Source organism: Halichoeres trimaculatus, unplaced genomic scaffold (genome assembly GCF_033239565.1).
Source record: "Halichoeres trimaculatus isolate MK-OKI-2021-1 unplaced genomic scaffold, fHalTri1.1 fHalTri1_scaffold_23, whole genome shotgun sequence".
NCBI classification, from domain to species: Eukaryota; Metazoa; Chordata; class Actinopteri; order Labriformes; family Labridae; genus Halichoeres; species Halichoeres trimaculatus.
The window spans coordinates 20,020,150-20,035,245 of NW_027437201.1; the positions used below are offsets into that span (position 1 = coordinate 20,020,150).

The 15,096-nt window shown below is 40.0% G+C and overlaps 2 protein-coding genes across 2 annotated transcripts in view; both read right to left on the minus strand.

The window, feature by feature from the left end:
- Positions 1 to 10,424, minus strand: part of LOC141785328 (ankyrin-3-like) — a 147,999-nt gene extending 137,575 nt beyond the window's left edge. The window contains exon 1 of the mRNA XM_074663577.1: positions 10,122 to 10,424. Coding sequence (XP_074519678.1) covers positions 10,122 to 10,157 — 36 coding nt within the window. The 5' untranslated portion in view covers positions 10,158 to 10,424. The remainder of the gene's footprint in view (positions 1 to 10,121) is intronic.
- A 2,837-nt stretch (positions 10,425 to 13,261) lies between these two features.
- Positions 13,262 to 14,798, minus strand: vkorc1 (vitamin K epoxide reductase complex, subunit 1). The gene is made up of 3 exons (XM_074663604.1): positions 14,452 to 14,798; positions 14,069 to 14,178; positions 13,262 to 13,916 (listed from the first exon to the last, which is right to left on the minus strand). The coding sequence occupies exons 1-3, from the start codon at positions 14,619 to 14,621 to the stop codon at positions 13,705 to 13,707; spliced, it is 492 nt and encodes a 163-aa protein (XP_074519705.1). The 5' UTR covers positions 14,622 to 14,798; the 3' UTR covers positions 13,262 to 13,704.
- Positions 14,799 to 15,096: the final 298 nt, after the last annotated feature.

The window sequence follows — 15,096 nt, forward strand, 5'->3', positions numbered from 1 at the left end:
AATCGCGGTTAAAGTCCCCGTTGTTTTTTTTTGTATGTGTGGGTCTATTATCTCTTTTAGCTGATAATAGACCCACACATACAAAAAAAAACAACTATCAATTATTAAAGGTGCAAAATGCAACCAAATTTGCTTTGAAACCACTAATAGTAACAGTTGTATATTGGTCAGTCATTTTTATTAATTCAATTAGAGATCCACTAACTTTTTGTGATTTAAGGCCAAGCCAAAGTTAGTTTGGCCCAAACCTAAAAATAAATTAACTTTCTTCTTTCGATTCTTGTTTTTTATGTCAGAATAACACCCATCCTCCTTTATTCAGGCTTTTGACCAGCAAAAGTGACCCAAAAAGAGACGAGAAGCATTAGCGTGATTTATCTGCATACAGCAGTCTCCTGCTCCGGCTGCAGCTTGGAGGGACTGCCGTGAGTCAGGTGGACCTGTCTGTCCCTGAGTGTTTTTGGAAAGGTGAGGGGCTCAGCACCAGCTGCTCCACGAGAAGCAGTGGGTGCTTCAATATGGATCAATCTATGCTTTTACGTCAGTCTCCAAACTCAAGAAAAAGTTTTAAAATTGTCACTTGTCGCTTTTTTGAAAGAAGTCACAAGAAGAATGTGAAAAGTCTCAAATATACTGACAAAGTCGCTAAGTTGATAATGCTATCCTGCATGCCGCAACCATGAGTAACGTGCTATGGAACCGAAGTTCTAGCCCTAGTTGCATTTAGGATCATTTTTTGTTCATATTTTTGCAGAAGTTTCTGTTTTTCTGACTCTCACAGAGCTGCATCTGTTTTCCTGGCAACTAGTGCTGATGTTTTCTTGTGATATTCAGAATGTTTTTATTTTAAGGAAGTTTCCTGGGTTTTTTTTTTCATGTCAAAAATCAAACAGTGTTAAGATTCACTACAAAAAAAATAGATAAACAAATAAAAAAAATAGAAAAATAAATAAATAAAATTAAAATTAAATTAAAATAAAGTAAATAAATAAATCAATATTAAATAATAATAAAATAATAATAAAATAAAAAATACAGCCAGTGTCTGGGGATTATATCACATTACCTTCTGAAGCTGGCGAAAACAGCTAAAAAATACATTTTGCCTTGTGCAAAAGTGAACAAAAAAGTGAGCTACACCCACCAAACTGTATTGATGCAGGCTGTAAACATCTCTAACTTTTCTGCAAAGATTAGCCTTTTAACCCAGACCTATTGAGCGTGCCTCAAGTGGACATTCTGGTAACTGCAGGTTTTCAGACTGGCTCGTCATGGATGATTTGTTTGAGGTAATAAAATCACTTCCACCCCAGAAACTGTGCAGGATGCAGCAATATCAGATGGACAACGAGTGCCAGAAACCTCTTCCTCTAATCCAACAGACAAATTATTACTCCGTCTGTTTTTAAAGCTCTGCACGTCGTCTGAAACTGCATCCAACATGTCCACACCTGCTCTCTGCGCTTCATCAGGAGGTATTTCAGGAAACGGGATCAGTTCCTGCATGTGGCAGAGAAACTTCATGCATCATAAATCTGATCACAGAAACAAACGCGGTGATTACGAAACACAAAGAAAGTGACAGAGCGGTGAGTTACAGGATAACGGAGAACAAGCCTGCTCTTCTTCCTGACTGTATCTGAGCCAGCAGCTCATTAGAGCACATCAGCATCAAACCGTGGTGAGTTAGTCTCTGCATTTCAGGAACTCTGGGAGAAATCACAGGATGCAGAGCAGAACACAGGCTGACGTGTTTACAGACTCACATTCACACACACGAGCAATCATACAGGCCTCAGAGAGGTGTGTCTGCAGAGAGGGGATAAAAAAATGTCTTTGTCTTTAGTTCATGGCAGAGTTTGTGTCTCATGAGCGCTGATGGTGATGATAAGGTTTGGTGTGAACAATCGTTCAGACAAGCAGAAACAGGCCCGTTGGTTTCACATACTGAAAAGTAAGTCACCGTCAAAACCGTCTGGATCCAAAAACATCTCCTCACAGGTTGCATCAGTGATGTCAGCGACTTCTCACGCTCCTTTCAGGTGAGTTCAGTAGACTCACCTGCAGAAAGAGTCTAAATCTCCGAGGTTAAACAATCCAAACGTGGCTCTTCATGCCAAACATGCAAAGCTCTGATTGGCCCGGTCTACAAATTCCTCACAGTTTTTGTGGTTGTCATGGTGACTTCATGCCACATTGCATCTGTTTCCATGGTGATTCATCGATTACCACGGCGCTTGCTTTGGCAAACGTGCATGAACTTGAAGCGGCTTCCTCCTGGCAGGTCGGCGCAGACGTGGATCATTAATATTCGAAGAGGAGAGCGCAGGGATCGCATCGGGGACTCTCCAGCTCATCCGGCGCCAAGATGTTTAAATATTAGGAGGACGTGAGAGGACGGCACACCTGCAGCGAACTTTTCTGCTTAGAGAGGAACTTTTGGAAACAAATGATTTAATCAGTTTTTATAGTTTTCGATAAGAAAAGAAAAGATCTACCTGCTTTTTGGAAGAAGTTTCAGAACTTTTAGAGAAAGAAAGACAGCTTTCATCTCGTCCAAATGTCCAACCATGTGAAAGCAATAAGTGTTATCACGTCCTTTGAAGCGACCAATCAGGGGGCTCGGTTCCTGCAGCATTCCAGATAAACAAAGTTAAGTGTCGGACAGAAAGGTCACCTAACACTCATAAAGAGGAAGAGCTCATTCACACACACATACACACTCACACACACACTGCTGAGAAAGAGCAGACACACCAGCCTCTGAGATTTACAGTCCGTCTTTGTTTCACGACCCCGGCGCTCAAACAGAGCTAATGGAGCTAAAAGGACGCCGCTCCTTGCCTAAAATGGTCTCATCACCCACACAGGGTTTGATCCAGACTTTCTTTCTGTCTCTGCCACTCTTATATTTGTACACACACACACACACACACCTCTGATCATCCTCATCCTCAGAGATGAATACACATTGCTCCAGACGCAGAGGTAGAAACTAAGTTTAACTCCTGATGGAGGAGGAGACGGTCCGTCACAGGGAGAAAAACTTCAGATCAGTTATTGATCTTATAAAGTTGTGTAAAGTTTATGAAATGACCTCTTTCATATCTCTCTATTTCTAAATGTGAGGTGTCAAACACAGGCGTCTATCCTCATAGGATAGATTGCAACTGCTCTGTCTTCTTTGTCTGTTTCTTGTCATTTTTCGTCTTTTTTTCATCATTTGTGAATTTGGAGTGAATCATTACTTTGTATGGATCATTTGTTGGTCATGGAAACCAAACTTTTTGTGGCTTCAGTGATATTTTTACTACTTTTTCTCCTGTGTTTGTCTGGAGATCCTACATGTAGCCATGGCTGCATTGTTTACATGTGAAATCAGCTGTTCGCAGCCTGTAGCATGTCAATGCTAACTGGTGCTAGGCCGGATGTTCCCCACAAGGTGAGGAGAAGGAGGTGCTGGTTCTCAGGTGTGAGCTAAGAAGTGACGACATGGACCTGTCCTCCCATCCATCGTTATTTGGGAACGTAAGATCTATCTCCAATAAGATGGACGAGCTAGCTGTGCTAACCCAGCAACAGAGGGAATACCAGAGGGCAGAGTAGCATCATGTTATTCACAGACATGGCTAACAGAGCTAACATCAGACACCAACGCCACATTGGAAGAGCTTCACCTGCTGTGAGCAGACAGGATCCAGGAGACAGAGACTGAACAGACTGCTGAAGAAGCTCAGTCCTGGACCCTGTGGAGGTGGAGACTGGCTGACTGGACAATGATGGACAAGCACTTTCTATATACTTTCTTACTTTAGTTTTCTTGATTGCTGCTGTGACTCCTCCATGTGTGACAGGAGCTTTTGAGGGCGACAACTGAAGATTATCAACATCAGGCTCTTAAAAAGTCCAAATCAGGATCCTTTAGGATTGACTCAGTCACAGTCTACGTATGAAAGGATTCCCAGTCAGAGAGCAGAGTCAGCTGACTCAGTGACACAGAGTAAACCTCAGTGCTGGAGATCAGCCTGGTGTCAGTCTGTGCTACGATCCTGTACGCCGTCTGATTCAGCTCCATGCTCACACACACTGGTACTCATTCATTTATTCATCCTTTTTTTATCTCACACACACACGTCAGACATGATGCTGCAAACCAGCAGCTCCATGCCATGAAATTCATCATTTAAGACGAAAGAAACACACTTTCTGAAAGCAAATAGCTCAAACCAAACTCCTGCACGTTTTTTTAAGGATGCATCGTTTCTGTTTACATTTCATGAGGGTCAATCTGGTCAAAAACTCCTTGAATTTAAAATCTCTGAATCTGAGTGACAGGAAACAACATTTTCTCTCCCAGATCAGAATATTTCTCCATGAATCATCATCATCATCATCATCATCATCATCATCATAATCATCATCATTTCTCAGTGAACAGACGGATCGATAAGCTCACAGCGACGACACAAACACAATCCCTCCAAACACTTCATCTGCTGCTGATCCTTCAATGGCTGCCATTCAGCGTCCACAGGCTCTGCTCTGTCTCACTGTGTGTCTGTCACAGGCTAGCACACACACACACACACACACACACACACTCACACACTACACCCTATAAAACAAAAACACACCAAACACACACAATACATATGAGAGGATAAGCTCAGAACACACACACGCTGACACACAAACAAACTCTGGCGTGCTAACTCGAACATGAACCTACATGTATTAATGGTTATGTGTGTGTGTGTTTGAGAGTGTGTGTGTTTGTTGTCATAATACACACCAGTGTGTGTTAGATTTGCGCTCTGTTGACTTTATAACAGGTCTCCTCCAACAAACAGTAACGGTGACCTCATTGAAGCTGAGGTCATGTTGACTCTACAATAACTCTGTGTTCGTGTGTGTGTTCGTGTGTGTGTGTGTGTGTGTGTGTGTGTGTGTGTGGGCTGACTCAGCTGAACCAGACTTTTCTCGATACACTGAGCAGGACCATGATCCTTCAGTATGAATGAATCCAGACACTTTTTGTGAGTTTGATGTTTGTGCGTGAGGAAGGCAGAGCACACCTCCTCCTCTTTGACCGTAACACGTGAAGAGCTAAGTCAGGGAGAGCATCAGCAAAGAGCACCAGGAAGCAGGCGTCTGAAAGTGTTGATCAACATTTCTTCTCTTCCGTCTCCGTCAGCTCCCACAGCTCTGCCGGCTGCAGGTGGAGTCACGGTGTGTTTGCTCTTCCTCAGTAAACCTCCTGAGTGCCGTCCTGACAACAGACAGTTAAGAGCCACAACCACAGAGGAGCGCCGTCCATTTGCTGTTACAGCCTGTGGTCAAACATTAATGGGCGCACGAGGAACCACGGCAGCTGGAAAACAAACGATATCCTCTGACAGAGCGCGGCTACAAGAGCTAACAACACAAAAACATGTTTCCTTCAGAAACAAAGCGTGCAAGAAAAGTGACGCCTGAAGTCTCGCGCATTTCTGAGCAATAACTCAGCCCTTAAAGTCCTCAAAGCAGACAACCAGGAAATAGAAACTCCTCCACTTCACGCTCTCTGTCTTCTGCAGAATCATTTACTCTAGTTAAGAAGAAGAGAAGCCATAAAATGAACAAACACAGAGGTTATTTCTCATTATCGAGGATGCAGCACAGCTTTAAGATCCATCTCTGGGGCTGCAGAGTATTTGATTTGATTCATTTATTTCGGTCAATTTGACAATAGAAAAATAGAATTAAATACAGAAGGAAGAAAAATACAAAAGCAAGCAAACAGAAAATGATCGAGTCATGGAAACAGCACCAGAGTATGGGTGGGAGAAAAAATCAAAATACGATGTATCATTTTTTTTGATTGACAATACTGTAGAGTCTTCTAATAGGACTACTTTTTTTCAGTGTGAAGGAAAGAACTTTTCAGACGCAAGTTTAAAGTTGTAATGGAAATAAAAACAAGATAAAACAATACCATTCTCCATAGAGCTTTGGATGCAGTGACCCGTTTATTACCCCCCCCCCCCCCCCCCCCCCCCCCCCCCCCAAAAAAAAAAAAATCCAAGATAAAACAAATACAAAACAAAAACGTTCACTGCCCGTTACAACAAACCATGGTTGAAAACTGTATGCCTCCCATTCCCACACACACCCGGCTCATTAACTTAAGCTTGTTAAATCTATTTAAAACACCACCTACAGGTAGAACAAAAAATTACATACAAAAAATGTTTTTGAACATACAAACAAATAAAAGAAACCTAAGAAACCTAAATTATGGCTCCAACAAATATCAAAATCAGGATTCTTTGTCAAAATTTATTTTCTTCCAATTCAAATTCTTCATTTTAGTCTTTGTTTATGAACGGGATAAGAAAAAGTTTCCATTTTTCTCCAGCAGAGGGCGAAATGTTTCTCTCTGACTCACGTGATGTGCATTTTATGGCTAAATATTAGGGATGCACGGATATGAAAATTTTGTCTGGTAATATCCGATATTAATATTGTTGCTACTGTCGATAACCAATATGTACCGATATCAGTATCGGTAAACATAAAATAAGAAAAAAGAAACAATCTGAGATCATATATCGAGGTAGTTCGGAGAGAAAGAGTGGCGTGATCGTGAGAAAAGAAGACCAAGGAGAGGATCAAAGGATGTATCCCCTGAGATGAACGTGATCAAAAAAGCACATTTTGTTTGTTTTTTGGATCAAAAACTGAAAGAGAGACATAAAAGAAGAGAGTCCACTCTTCTGAGGTAGTTTTGGTGTTGACATAGTCAGAGGAAATAAGATTATTCGGGTCTCGAAACATTGTTCAAGATGCTCTGAAAATGCAGGCAGCTAATGAGTAAATATCGGCCAATACCGATATTGATACCAACTTATCTTGACACAAAACTTTTCCACATGGTCTGGAGTTAAAAAAGCAAACTAAAAATCGTAAATATCAAAGAAGCGCAATCTAAATTGAATCAGCACTGGAGAAATCGTAAGAAAATCGAATCCCAAGAATAGCATATCATCACACCTCTGTGACTGCAGCGCACATTTAACAGCAAATGAGGAAAAGTAAATTAAAAAATTTAAAAAAAAGAACATTTACTAAAAGAAAAATCAACTTAAATGTAGTTCAAGCTAAATCTGACTTTGCAAAACTAAGTCTATTGATTTTATTTTTTTGCAGATGCAGAAAATAGAAAGTGACTCTGTTTCATGCGTTTCTGACGTGTTGAAATCTGAAAGTGGCGTTGAACTTGGCTACGTCTGACTTCCTCGGAAAACCCAAACAATGCCGTCCGTCCAGTTCTGTAAACTTCCTGTCAGACTCACACAAACAGTGTTTGTTGATGCTCTCTGGTATCAGCAAACCAGGTGCTGCGGGCGCTTTGGGCCTGAAACGCAGGTTATCTGAGAGTTTACACTGAGGACGTTCATTTCCTCCTAATAATCACTCGACAGGGCCGCAGATGCACGTATTCATAACATGTAATCACAGTGTTTTCTCTGATTAAAGCTGATGTTACAAAAAACTACTGCTGTTGCGAACAAAAAACAAAACAATTTTTAACTGAATGAAGATGTAGCTTTCAAGTCTTGATCTTTATACAATGAAAATGTCATGAAATCAGATTTTAAACCCTCCTTTAATATTAATTTTCAATAAAAAATTGCAGCACAAAGCGCTTCACGTACAAGCAGATGGAGAGGAACAGGAGAACGTAAAGGCAACAGATAAAATCTTAAGAAATGAAAAGCATACAGCTGTAAATTTGACAGATGAGACAAAAGATAGACCGTTCCTTGAGCCGTTAAAAAATAAATTAAAGCCAGATTTAAAGGTAAATTCTCTGTTTTTCTTGTTAAATATGAAGCACACAGTGCCACAGCTCATTATCAGTGCCAGAAAACATCTGCAAGTTAGACAGATTTATTATTTTAGTGAGATCAGACCTCATGTTTGAACACGACGGGTGTAACAAAGTAAAAAGATATCTTCTTAAGTTTTGTAATTTGCCAAAGAGATGATTCAGTGAAGCTACAAGTGTTCTGTAGATAAACACGCTGATGAAAGAAAGATCATCAAACACCGGAGCAGACGGATCAACAGGCGTCAGGTATTCTGATCTGTGCAGGCTGGTTGTGACATGTCGTTGATATTTAACCGATAACAAAGCTGCTCTAATTTCATTCCTGCTGTAAAATGCTCTCGGTCACCGGGTCGAGGTCGAAGTCTGAGGCTTCTCCAGCAGTGTGAGCGGCAAACACTACAATGTTGGTTTAGAAGGTGTTACCTTAAATGACGCTCTGTGCAACAAGAAGAAGAAAGTCCTATGAACACCAGGACAAATCTACTTCAGGGTGGCATTAGATTATCAGTCAGCAGACTTTGATGTAGAATAGTTCAAGAGCTTTGCATGATTCAGCCAGCATTAACGCAGAAAGACTTCACTCAGACTTTATCATGGTGATATTTATCAGTGTATCTGGTCTCCCTAATTTTTGATATAAAGAAAGTTTCTACTGGCAAGCTGTGTGAAAATGCCAAGCTAACATTTAGCATCCTTTATTCAAGGACTGCAGATTCATGGAAGACAATTCAATCCAACTAAACAACAACTTAGATTTTTGTTTTGTTGCTTTTTGCTCAACCATTGTTTTCAAGAGGATTTGCACATTTGGTCTTCTCTTCTTTAGTATTTTGTTTCAACATTAACCATTCTAACTCTTGATGAAAAAAGTGCCTCTCTTCATGCTAACATCATCATTTTAGAAGGGATTAAAGAGACTTTGAGGAGGATCTGTTTAAAGTGGACTGCAGCGCCACCTTTTGGCCCAGAGTCTCACACACGCTGTTGTGAAGACATGACTCTTAAAAGGCGTGGGTTTGTACTTTTCTTTGTTCAAGACAATTTTTTACTAGATACAACACCACGAGGTAACGTGACAACAAGCAAACTTTGTCAGTTTGTACCGTAGTTTAGTAGCTGGCTATATTTAGCTCTACTCACAGTCCGGTGCTCTGAGACATGTCTTTCGCGTAACATTAGTGAATCCTTGTTTTGTCCGACCAGAGCTCATCTACCAACTCCAACCTCACCAAGCAGAGCTAACACAACCTCACTCTTCATTTTATTGATACACTTGTGTTTTAGCCTTTAGCTCATGTTTTAGCCTTTAGCTCGTGCTCTATCTGCCTCCGTTTTAGCTTTCTTCTGCTCTTCTGTCCTTTTTCTGTCTGACAGTTAGGCTCCAGTGTCCACCATCACTACAAAATGAATCACAGAAATCATAAAGAAATCTAAACTTCATCAGCCATAGGGACTTGGATGTGCTATAAATCAATCCAGTCCTGCTTGACCCTGAGAAAAAGTGTCTAGAAATAACCAATATTGGTGCTGATAATCTCATTTTAAAATTTGGATTACGATCAGGCATATATATATAGAGAGAGAGAAAAAATATTTTTCTGAAATTATAAAGTCCTCACAGTCCTTTTAAAAAAAGCTTCTTGTAATTATGATATTTTGCAGCCAAGTGACCGAAAACAGGGTGAAACACACCAAGATAAAATCCTTCATAAGAAGAAAATTAAACTGAGCTTGGATCAAAAATCTCCAGAAAAATCCACAACAGCCTAAAACAGAGCTAATAATACCGTAAAACACGTAATACTCCAAGAAAACTGCATCAGTTTGAGGATGATTTGCAAAACTGTCACACATACATTCATATCTCCCTGTGCTCAGCGCTGATCCTGAGCTGCACTCATTCAAATGAAGACAGAGCTGAGTCCTCCCCTGAGTCATATCTGACATGTCTGCAAGTGAAACTAAAACCCACAGCAAAGTCTGAGGGGTGCATGAATAAATCCTCAATTTATTTCAACACTTCAATGTTAATCTGAGTCCTCTCAGCCCCTCATGTTCCTCTCAGTGACAGATTAAGGATTGCATGTTCACTCTTGGTTGCAGGACTCAGAGTCCAAACCAGCTCTCTGCGAAAAGTTTGTATTTCAGACTCATGTCACCAAACCTGGAGGTTAACCTCCACAGAGTGGAGACAGTAATAGTTAAAATAGTTAAAGTGAAGCAGCAGGACGAGCAGAAATCCTCTTACCTGTTCGTGGCGGTCACCTGTAGCGGGAGAAGCCATGTTGGAGAAGGTGTGCAGAGCAGCTGCTGCGGCTCTCAGGTAACTGTTTACCGGAGTTCAGGAGAAGAGACTCTGCTAATCCTCAAACCGAGCGGCGAGAAAACGCAGTAAAACCGAGAAGAAGAGCTTTCATCTGCGTGAAGAAACACTTTTCTGATCAACAGGAGAGTTTCAGCGCACAGGGGGGAACAGAGCAGCCCGGGAGAGCCGGGAGAGGGTCGGTGTGTCCCGGTAGAAACTCCAGGTGGAGCGGAGCAGGATCCAGCTGCAGTCCGGGGAGACGGAGTGTGGATGGTGAGCGGAGAGAGGCCAGCAGGGGGCAGTGGTGCACAGAGAGAGGACAAACTGCTGAACATCAGGGATTACAGGGAAACTTCCAGTAAATACGGGAGACTGGGGACAGCCGCAACACTTTTATACTTCAATTATTCATTTACTCGTTTAAAAATCAGGTTTAAAAAAATTAAAATCGAATAAAAAAACACAAGTTTGACTGTAGCCCCTCTGCCGGTTGGCTAATGTATGTTTTTAAAAAGTGGTTAATATGGAAAAAGTCAGTTATTTCCTCAATTTTTTGTTATAAAAAGTATTTGAAATTTTAATAATTAATCATTAAGTTAAAACAAATTCAGGAAACAAAATAGGAATATAAATAGTCACAAAAATTTAACAAATAAGAAGTTAAAGAATGAAATTTGTGGGGGGGAAAAAACACCTGAAAAAGCAACAAAACTGAAGTTAAGAATTAAGATTAAGGCTTTAAAATTAATAAATCTACAAATAGGAGTGATAACTTCTGTAACTAACTTGTTATTTTAGTTTTAAATTGTATTTTACAAATTAAAATTCATAAAGAGACCAGACAAAAAATTACTATGATTATTACAGATCAAAATGACCAGAATAGAATAGAAAAGAAATGTATTTGTCATAGCAACAAGTACAACAAAATAAAAATAATGATAATAAAATAATGACAATAAAAGAAATAAAAAGAAATTAAAGAACATATTTTTAAAAAGAAATAAACTAAAAATGAAAATATAAAGAAAGAAATAATTGAAGTTGGAGAGTTTCTCCTGCAGATAAAAGGCATGGCCATGGGCAAAAATTTGCTCTGGCTTATGCCAATATTTTTATCGCCGAGTGGGAAACATCATCCCTGGCCTCCAGCTGGAAGGAATTTTAGATATCTAGAAGATACCAGGGGAGTCTGGACCCACTCAGAAGAGGCGTCCACCACAATAATGCCATTAAGCGAAATCCACCACCAGCCCCACGTCTCTTAATGTTCTGGATATCACAACCTATAAAGGTGTGGGATCCCAGGAAATAAACAGACTGAACATAAGGTGGATTGGTGAAATTTCCCAGCTATGCTGTTCTCAGCCGTGGCCACAAGAGGGTGCTCTCACTCTTTCCTGAGAAAGTGCTTCAAAACTTTACAGGAGTTTAAAACCAGACAGGCCTCTCCAATCCTCTCTTTTGTCAGCATATATTCACAATCTACAGTGAAACTAGTGAGGGTGATCAAGAATCACTTTAATTTCATCACTGGGAGGACAAATGTGCTGCAGGGCCAGAGACAGAGAGGGATTGCTGCTTACAGCAGAGCTGAACCCTCTGTTGTCTGCACCCAAGGGTCACAGACATTTTTAAGCACCAGACCTGGCTGCAAAATAAAAAGAATATAACAACTTTTCACATACAGCTGAGGGGAAGCCCTCACTCAAAAAACTGTGTCACAACTGAGTTGTGCTGGCGAACCTATGACTAAAACACTTAACAGCCAATAAGTTATTTATCGCTCCATTTGTTTAACAATCAAAACATGACATGATAAAATGACACCCAGCACATCAAAAGCAAAATTCGACTCCTTATCTCAAGTCCTCTGGAATGTTTTGAATTAACAGGATGTTGGTTAAGCTAATTCAAAAGGTCTTGATTTTTTAAGTTAAAATGAAATTTGCACTGTATCTTGCACAGCTGTTCATCTTTGTTTGCAATAGTTCTGCAAATTGTCCCAAGTTGTACTTTCTGCTTCTTCTTTCTGCCTGATGCAACAGTTAGAGAGGACAAATAGGTGACATGTTGATGTCCTCATTCACTCATTACTGACACAAATACTACACTGTTTTAGATGTTAATTTCCAGATTCATAGATTGTGGGCTGAGAGAAAAAACTCAAAACTTTTATCCTTTTTCCCCCCTTGAAATGATTTTATTTTATTTAATTTTATTTTTATTTTATTTGGTTTTGTTTTATTTTATTTGATTTTATTTTTATGATATTTTAAAGAATTCTGACCAAATACTTAGGGGATATGAACCCCAAAAGCAAACTTTTTAGTGTTGATAAAAATAAAAAAAAATCAGGCTTACTCTTATGTTTTTAATTTTAGAATTTTGCATAAAAAAATGAAATGCTGAAAAACACAGGTAGGACATGGACTTTTAAGGAACACTGACCCCCCTTACCCCAGGAGTTACTCCCTGAAATATCACTGCTGCTTTCCCTCCAAGAATGAAAAGGGATTTTTGCCCCTGAGCATGACAAACTTTTTCTTTTTGAAATAACAGAAAGGGGGAAAAATGCAACAGTCTTACTATATTAGTGCTTCTGTGCAAAATGCTGTTTTGTGTGATATACAGTTTGAAAAATTGCCACTTTGTACTGTTTTTGGTTCCTTATCAATGTATGTTCGTTTTTTTTCTTTCAGATCTAACTCTAGCCTCATGGTTTGTTTTCTACATGGCTTGAGTCAAACAGATCACTATTTTTGGCCCCATCTCCTGGTAGACTTTCTAACCGCATGGTGCTGAATGAATTTACTTTGTCGCAGACTTTAGATCAGCTCTTTTCAATCAGCGGCCTGCAATACCTTTTGTGATCTTGCAACTAACCCCACAATGCATTGTGTCAGTGAGAAGGTACGTTAGAAAAGTAAACACTAGCAGTCCTACACAGGTGAAAATAGCACATCTATTTAGGAAAATCATCAGCTTAATCTTGCTTGGACTGAGTATTTATTTATTTTACCACCAAGTCCAAAAACAAACCAATGTGTTTGCTCTGCAATGAGTGTGTTGTAGTGCTGAAAGACTACAATGTACAAAAACACCACACTGAAAAACATGCAGCGTTTCAGACAAACTTTCCAGAGTGATCTCATGAGGGGGCGGCTAAAATTGAGAGTGTGACTGCTAACTGGAGCTGCACTGCTGAATTATGATTGAATAGCCCTGCTGTAGATTGTACCTTTGCTTCCATAGTGATAGCAGACTGACAAACCACATAAGACGAGAGATAGTGTTCCAAAGAGTGTAATCAGCTTCAAGGATGCACATTGATACAGAATGTCATTCCAACGTCATCTGAAAAATCTGAGCGCCTCAGATTATCTTCACCCCTATTTCTTTAAACATCTGCAGAGGTGTAAACAATCCAGGAACTCCCTGGAAGAGGATTTGGTTTTTCACATCCAGTGCTGCTTCAGCCCAGTAGAAAAAAAAAAAAGGTGTTGAATTTCTCGAGTAACATCTTCTATCCAGCTTTTTCTTTCATTCCATCTATCGCCCTCCTGCGTTTAAAGTTGGTGAAGAGCAATGCAAAGTTGACGATGTATGTTGACACACAAACCATGCAGAAGTCCCCGAGGACAAAGGCCAGGATGGATGCAAGATAGAGTGAGCCTGCGACAGAAACCCAGGAGGAGAAGACCAATAACCAAGCAGCTTTCTTGGACAAGGACAGACCTGCAACAGAAAAAGAAAAGATATTATTTGTCATAATAAGGAGGGAGAAAGATACACACCATCTGAAAAGGAACTGTAGTTTGCTGGGATCTATTTTGACTGGAAACACTTTGCAACGCTCTATAATTTACAGAAGATAAAGACATACTAACCCAATGCCATCTGCAGAGAGTAGAATATGATTCCAAGCACACTGTTGGGCTGGTTTAGAGGGCTATGTTGGTCTACAAAGAACTGGACCAGACCAAAACCACGTCCCCATCTGCCAATGAGAAAAAAAAAAGGAAAGAGGGAGAATTACACATTTGATAGAGAAATGAAGAGAACACAGTCTGGAATAAGCAAAGGTAGTTTTGCAACATTTAAACATTTTTTTTCATAGTCCAGGTTTAGACCTGCAATAAAATGTTCACATTCAACAAACCAAAGTTTGAACCCTTAGTGCCACTTTAGTCCCTAAACAATTCAAGTTTTGGACAAAGCACAACACAGAAAGTTATGAGGAAGGTTTGAGGAATTTTTAAAGAAAACACACCTGGAGGTGAAAACTTTGGAGCAGCTCACAGACTCCCCCAGGTCACACATCGCTCTGTACTCTGGGTTGCTCTCCTTGGACAGCTCGACGTGAAGCGCATAAACAGATAAACACAAACCGAACACGCAGAGAAATATGCGCGCTTTTCTCTCCCACCTCGGCAGCAACATGTTTCTACTATTCTGTCACAATTAGATTAATTTAAACGCGTAAAGGTCCGTAAAAATACCGCGTTGGACTAGGATTTTCACTCAATCTCAGCAGAGCCTCCCAGTTGAGGCTACGTGTTAAAAAAAACAGACTATGCGATCTGATTGGTTGGAAGGATTTGGGCTCAGTGTTTCATTGGTTAGCTGTACAGATGTTGGAACAGCAGGAGGCGTGATAACTTTGTGTTCACTGTGGACTTCAATCAGTGTGGTTTTTGAGGCAAGATAACTGTGCATGTAACCACATTTTAATGCTAAGAGTTTCTCTTCTCAGGCATCTTTTTTAAAAGTAAAGTAAAGGGATACTAGATGTATCAGCAGCATGGAAACAACATAAAATTTTCTTAACAGAAATAGTTTACAAATATAAACGATAATCATTATTATTATTATTATCATCGTTACTATAATAATTAATTAGAAGAAGAAAAAGGAA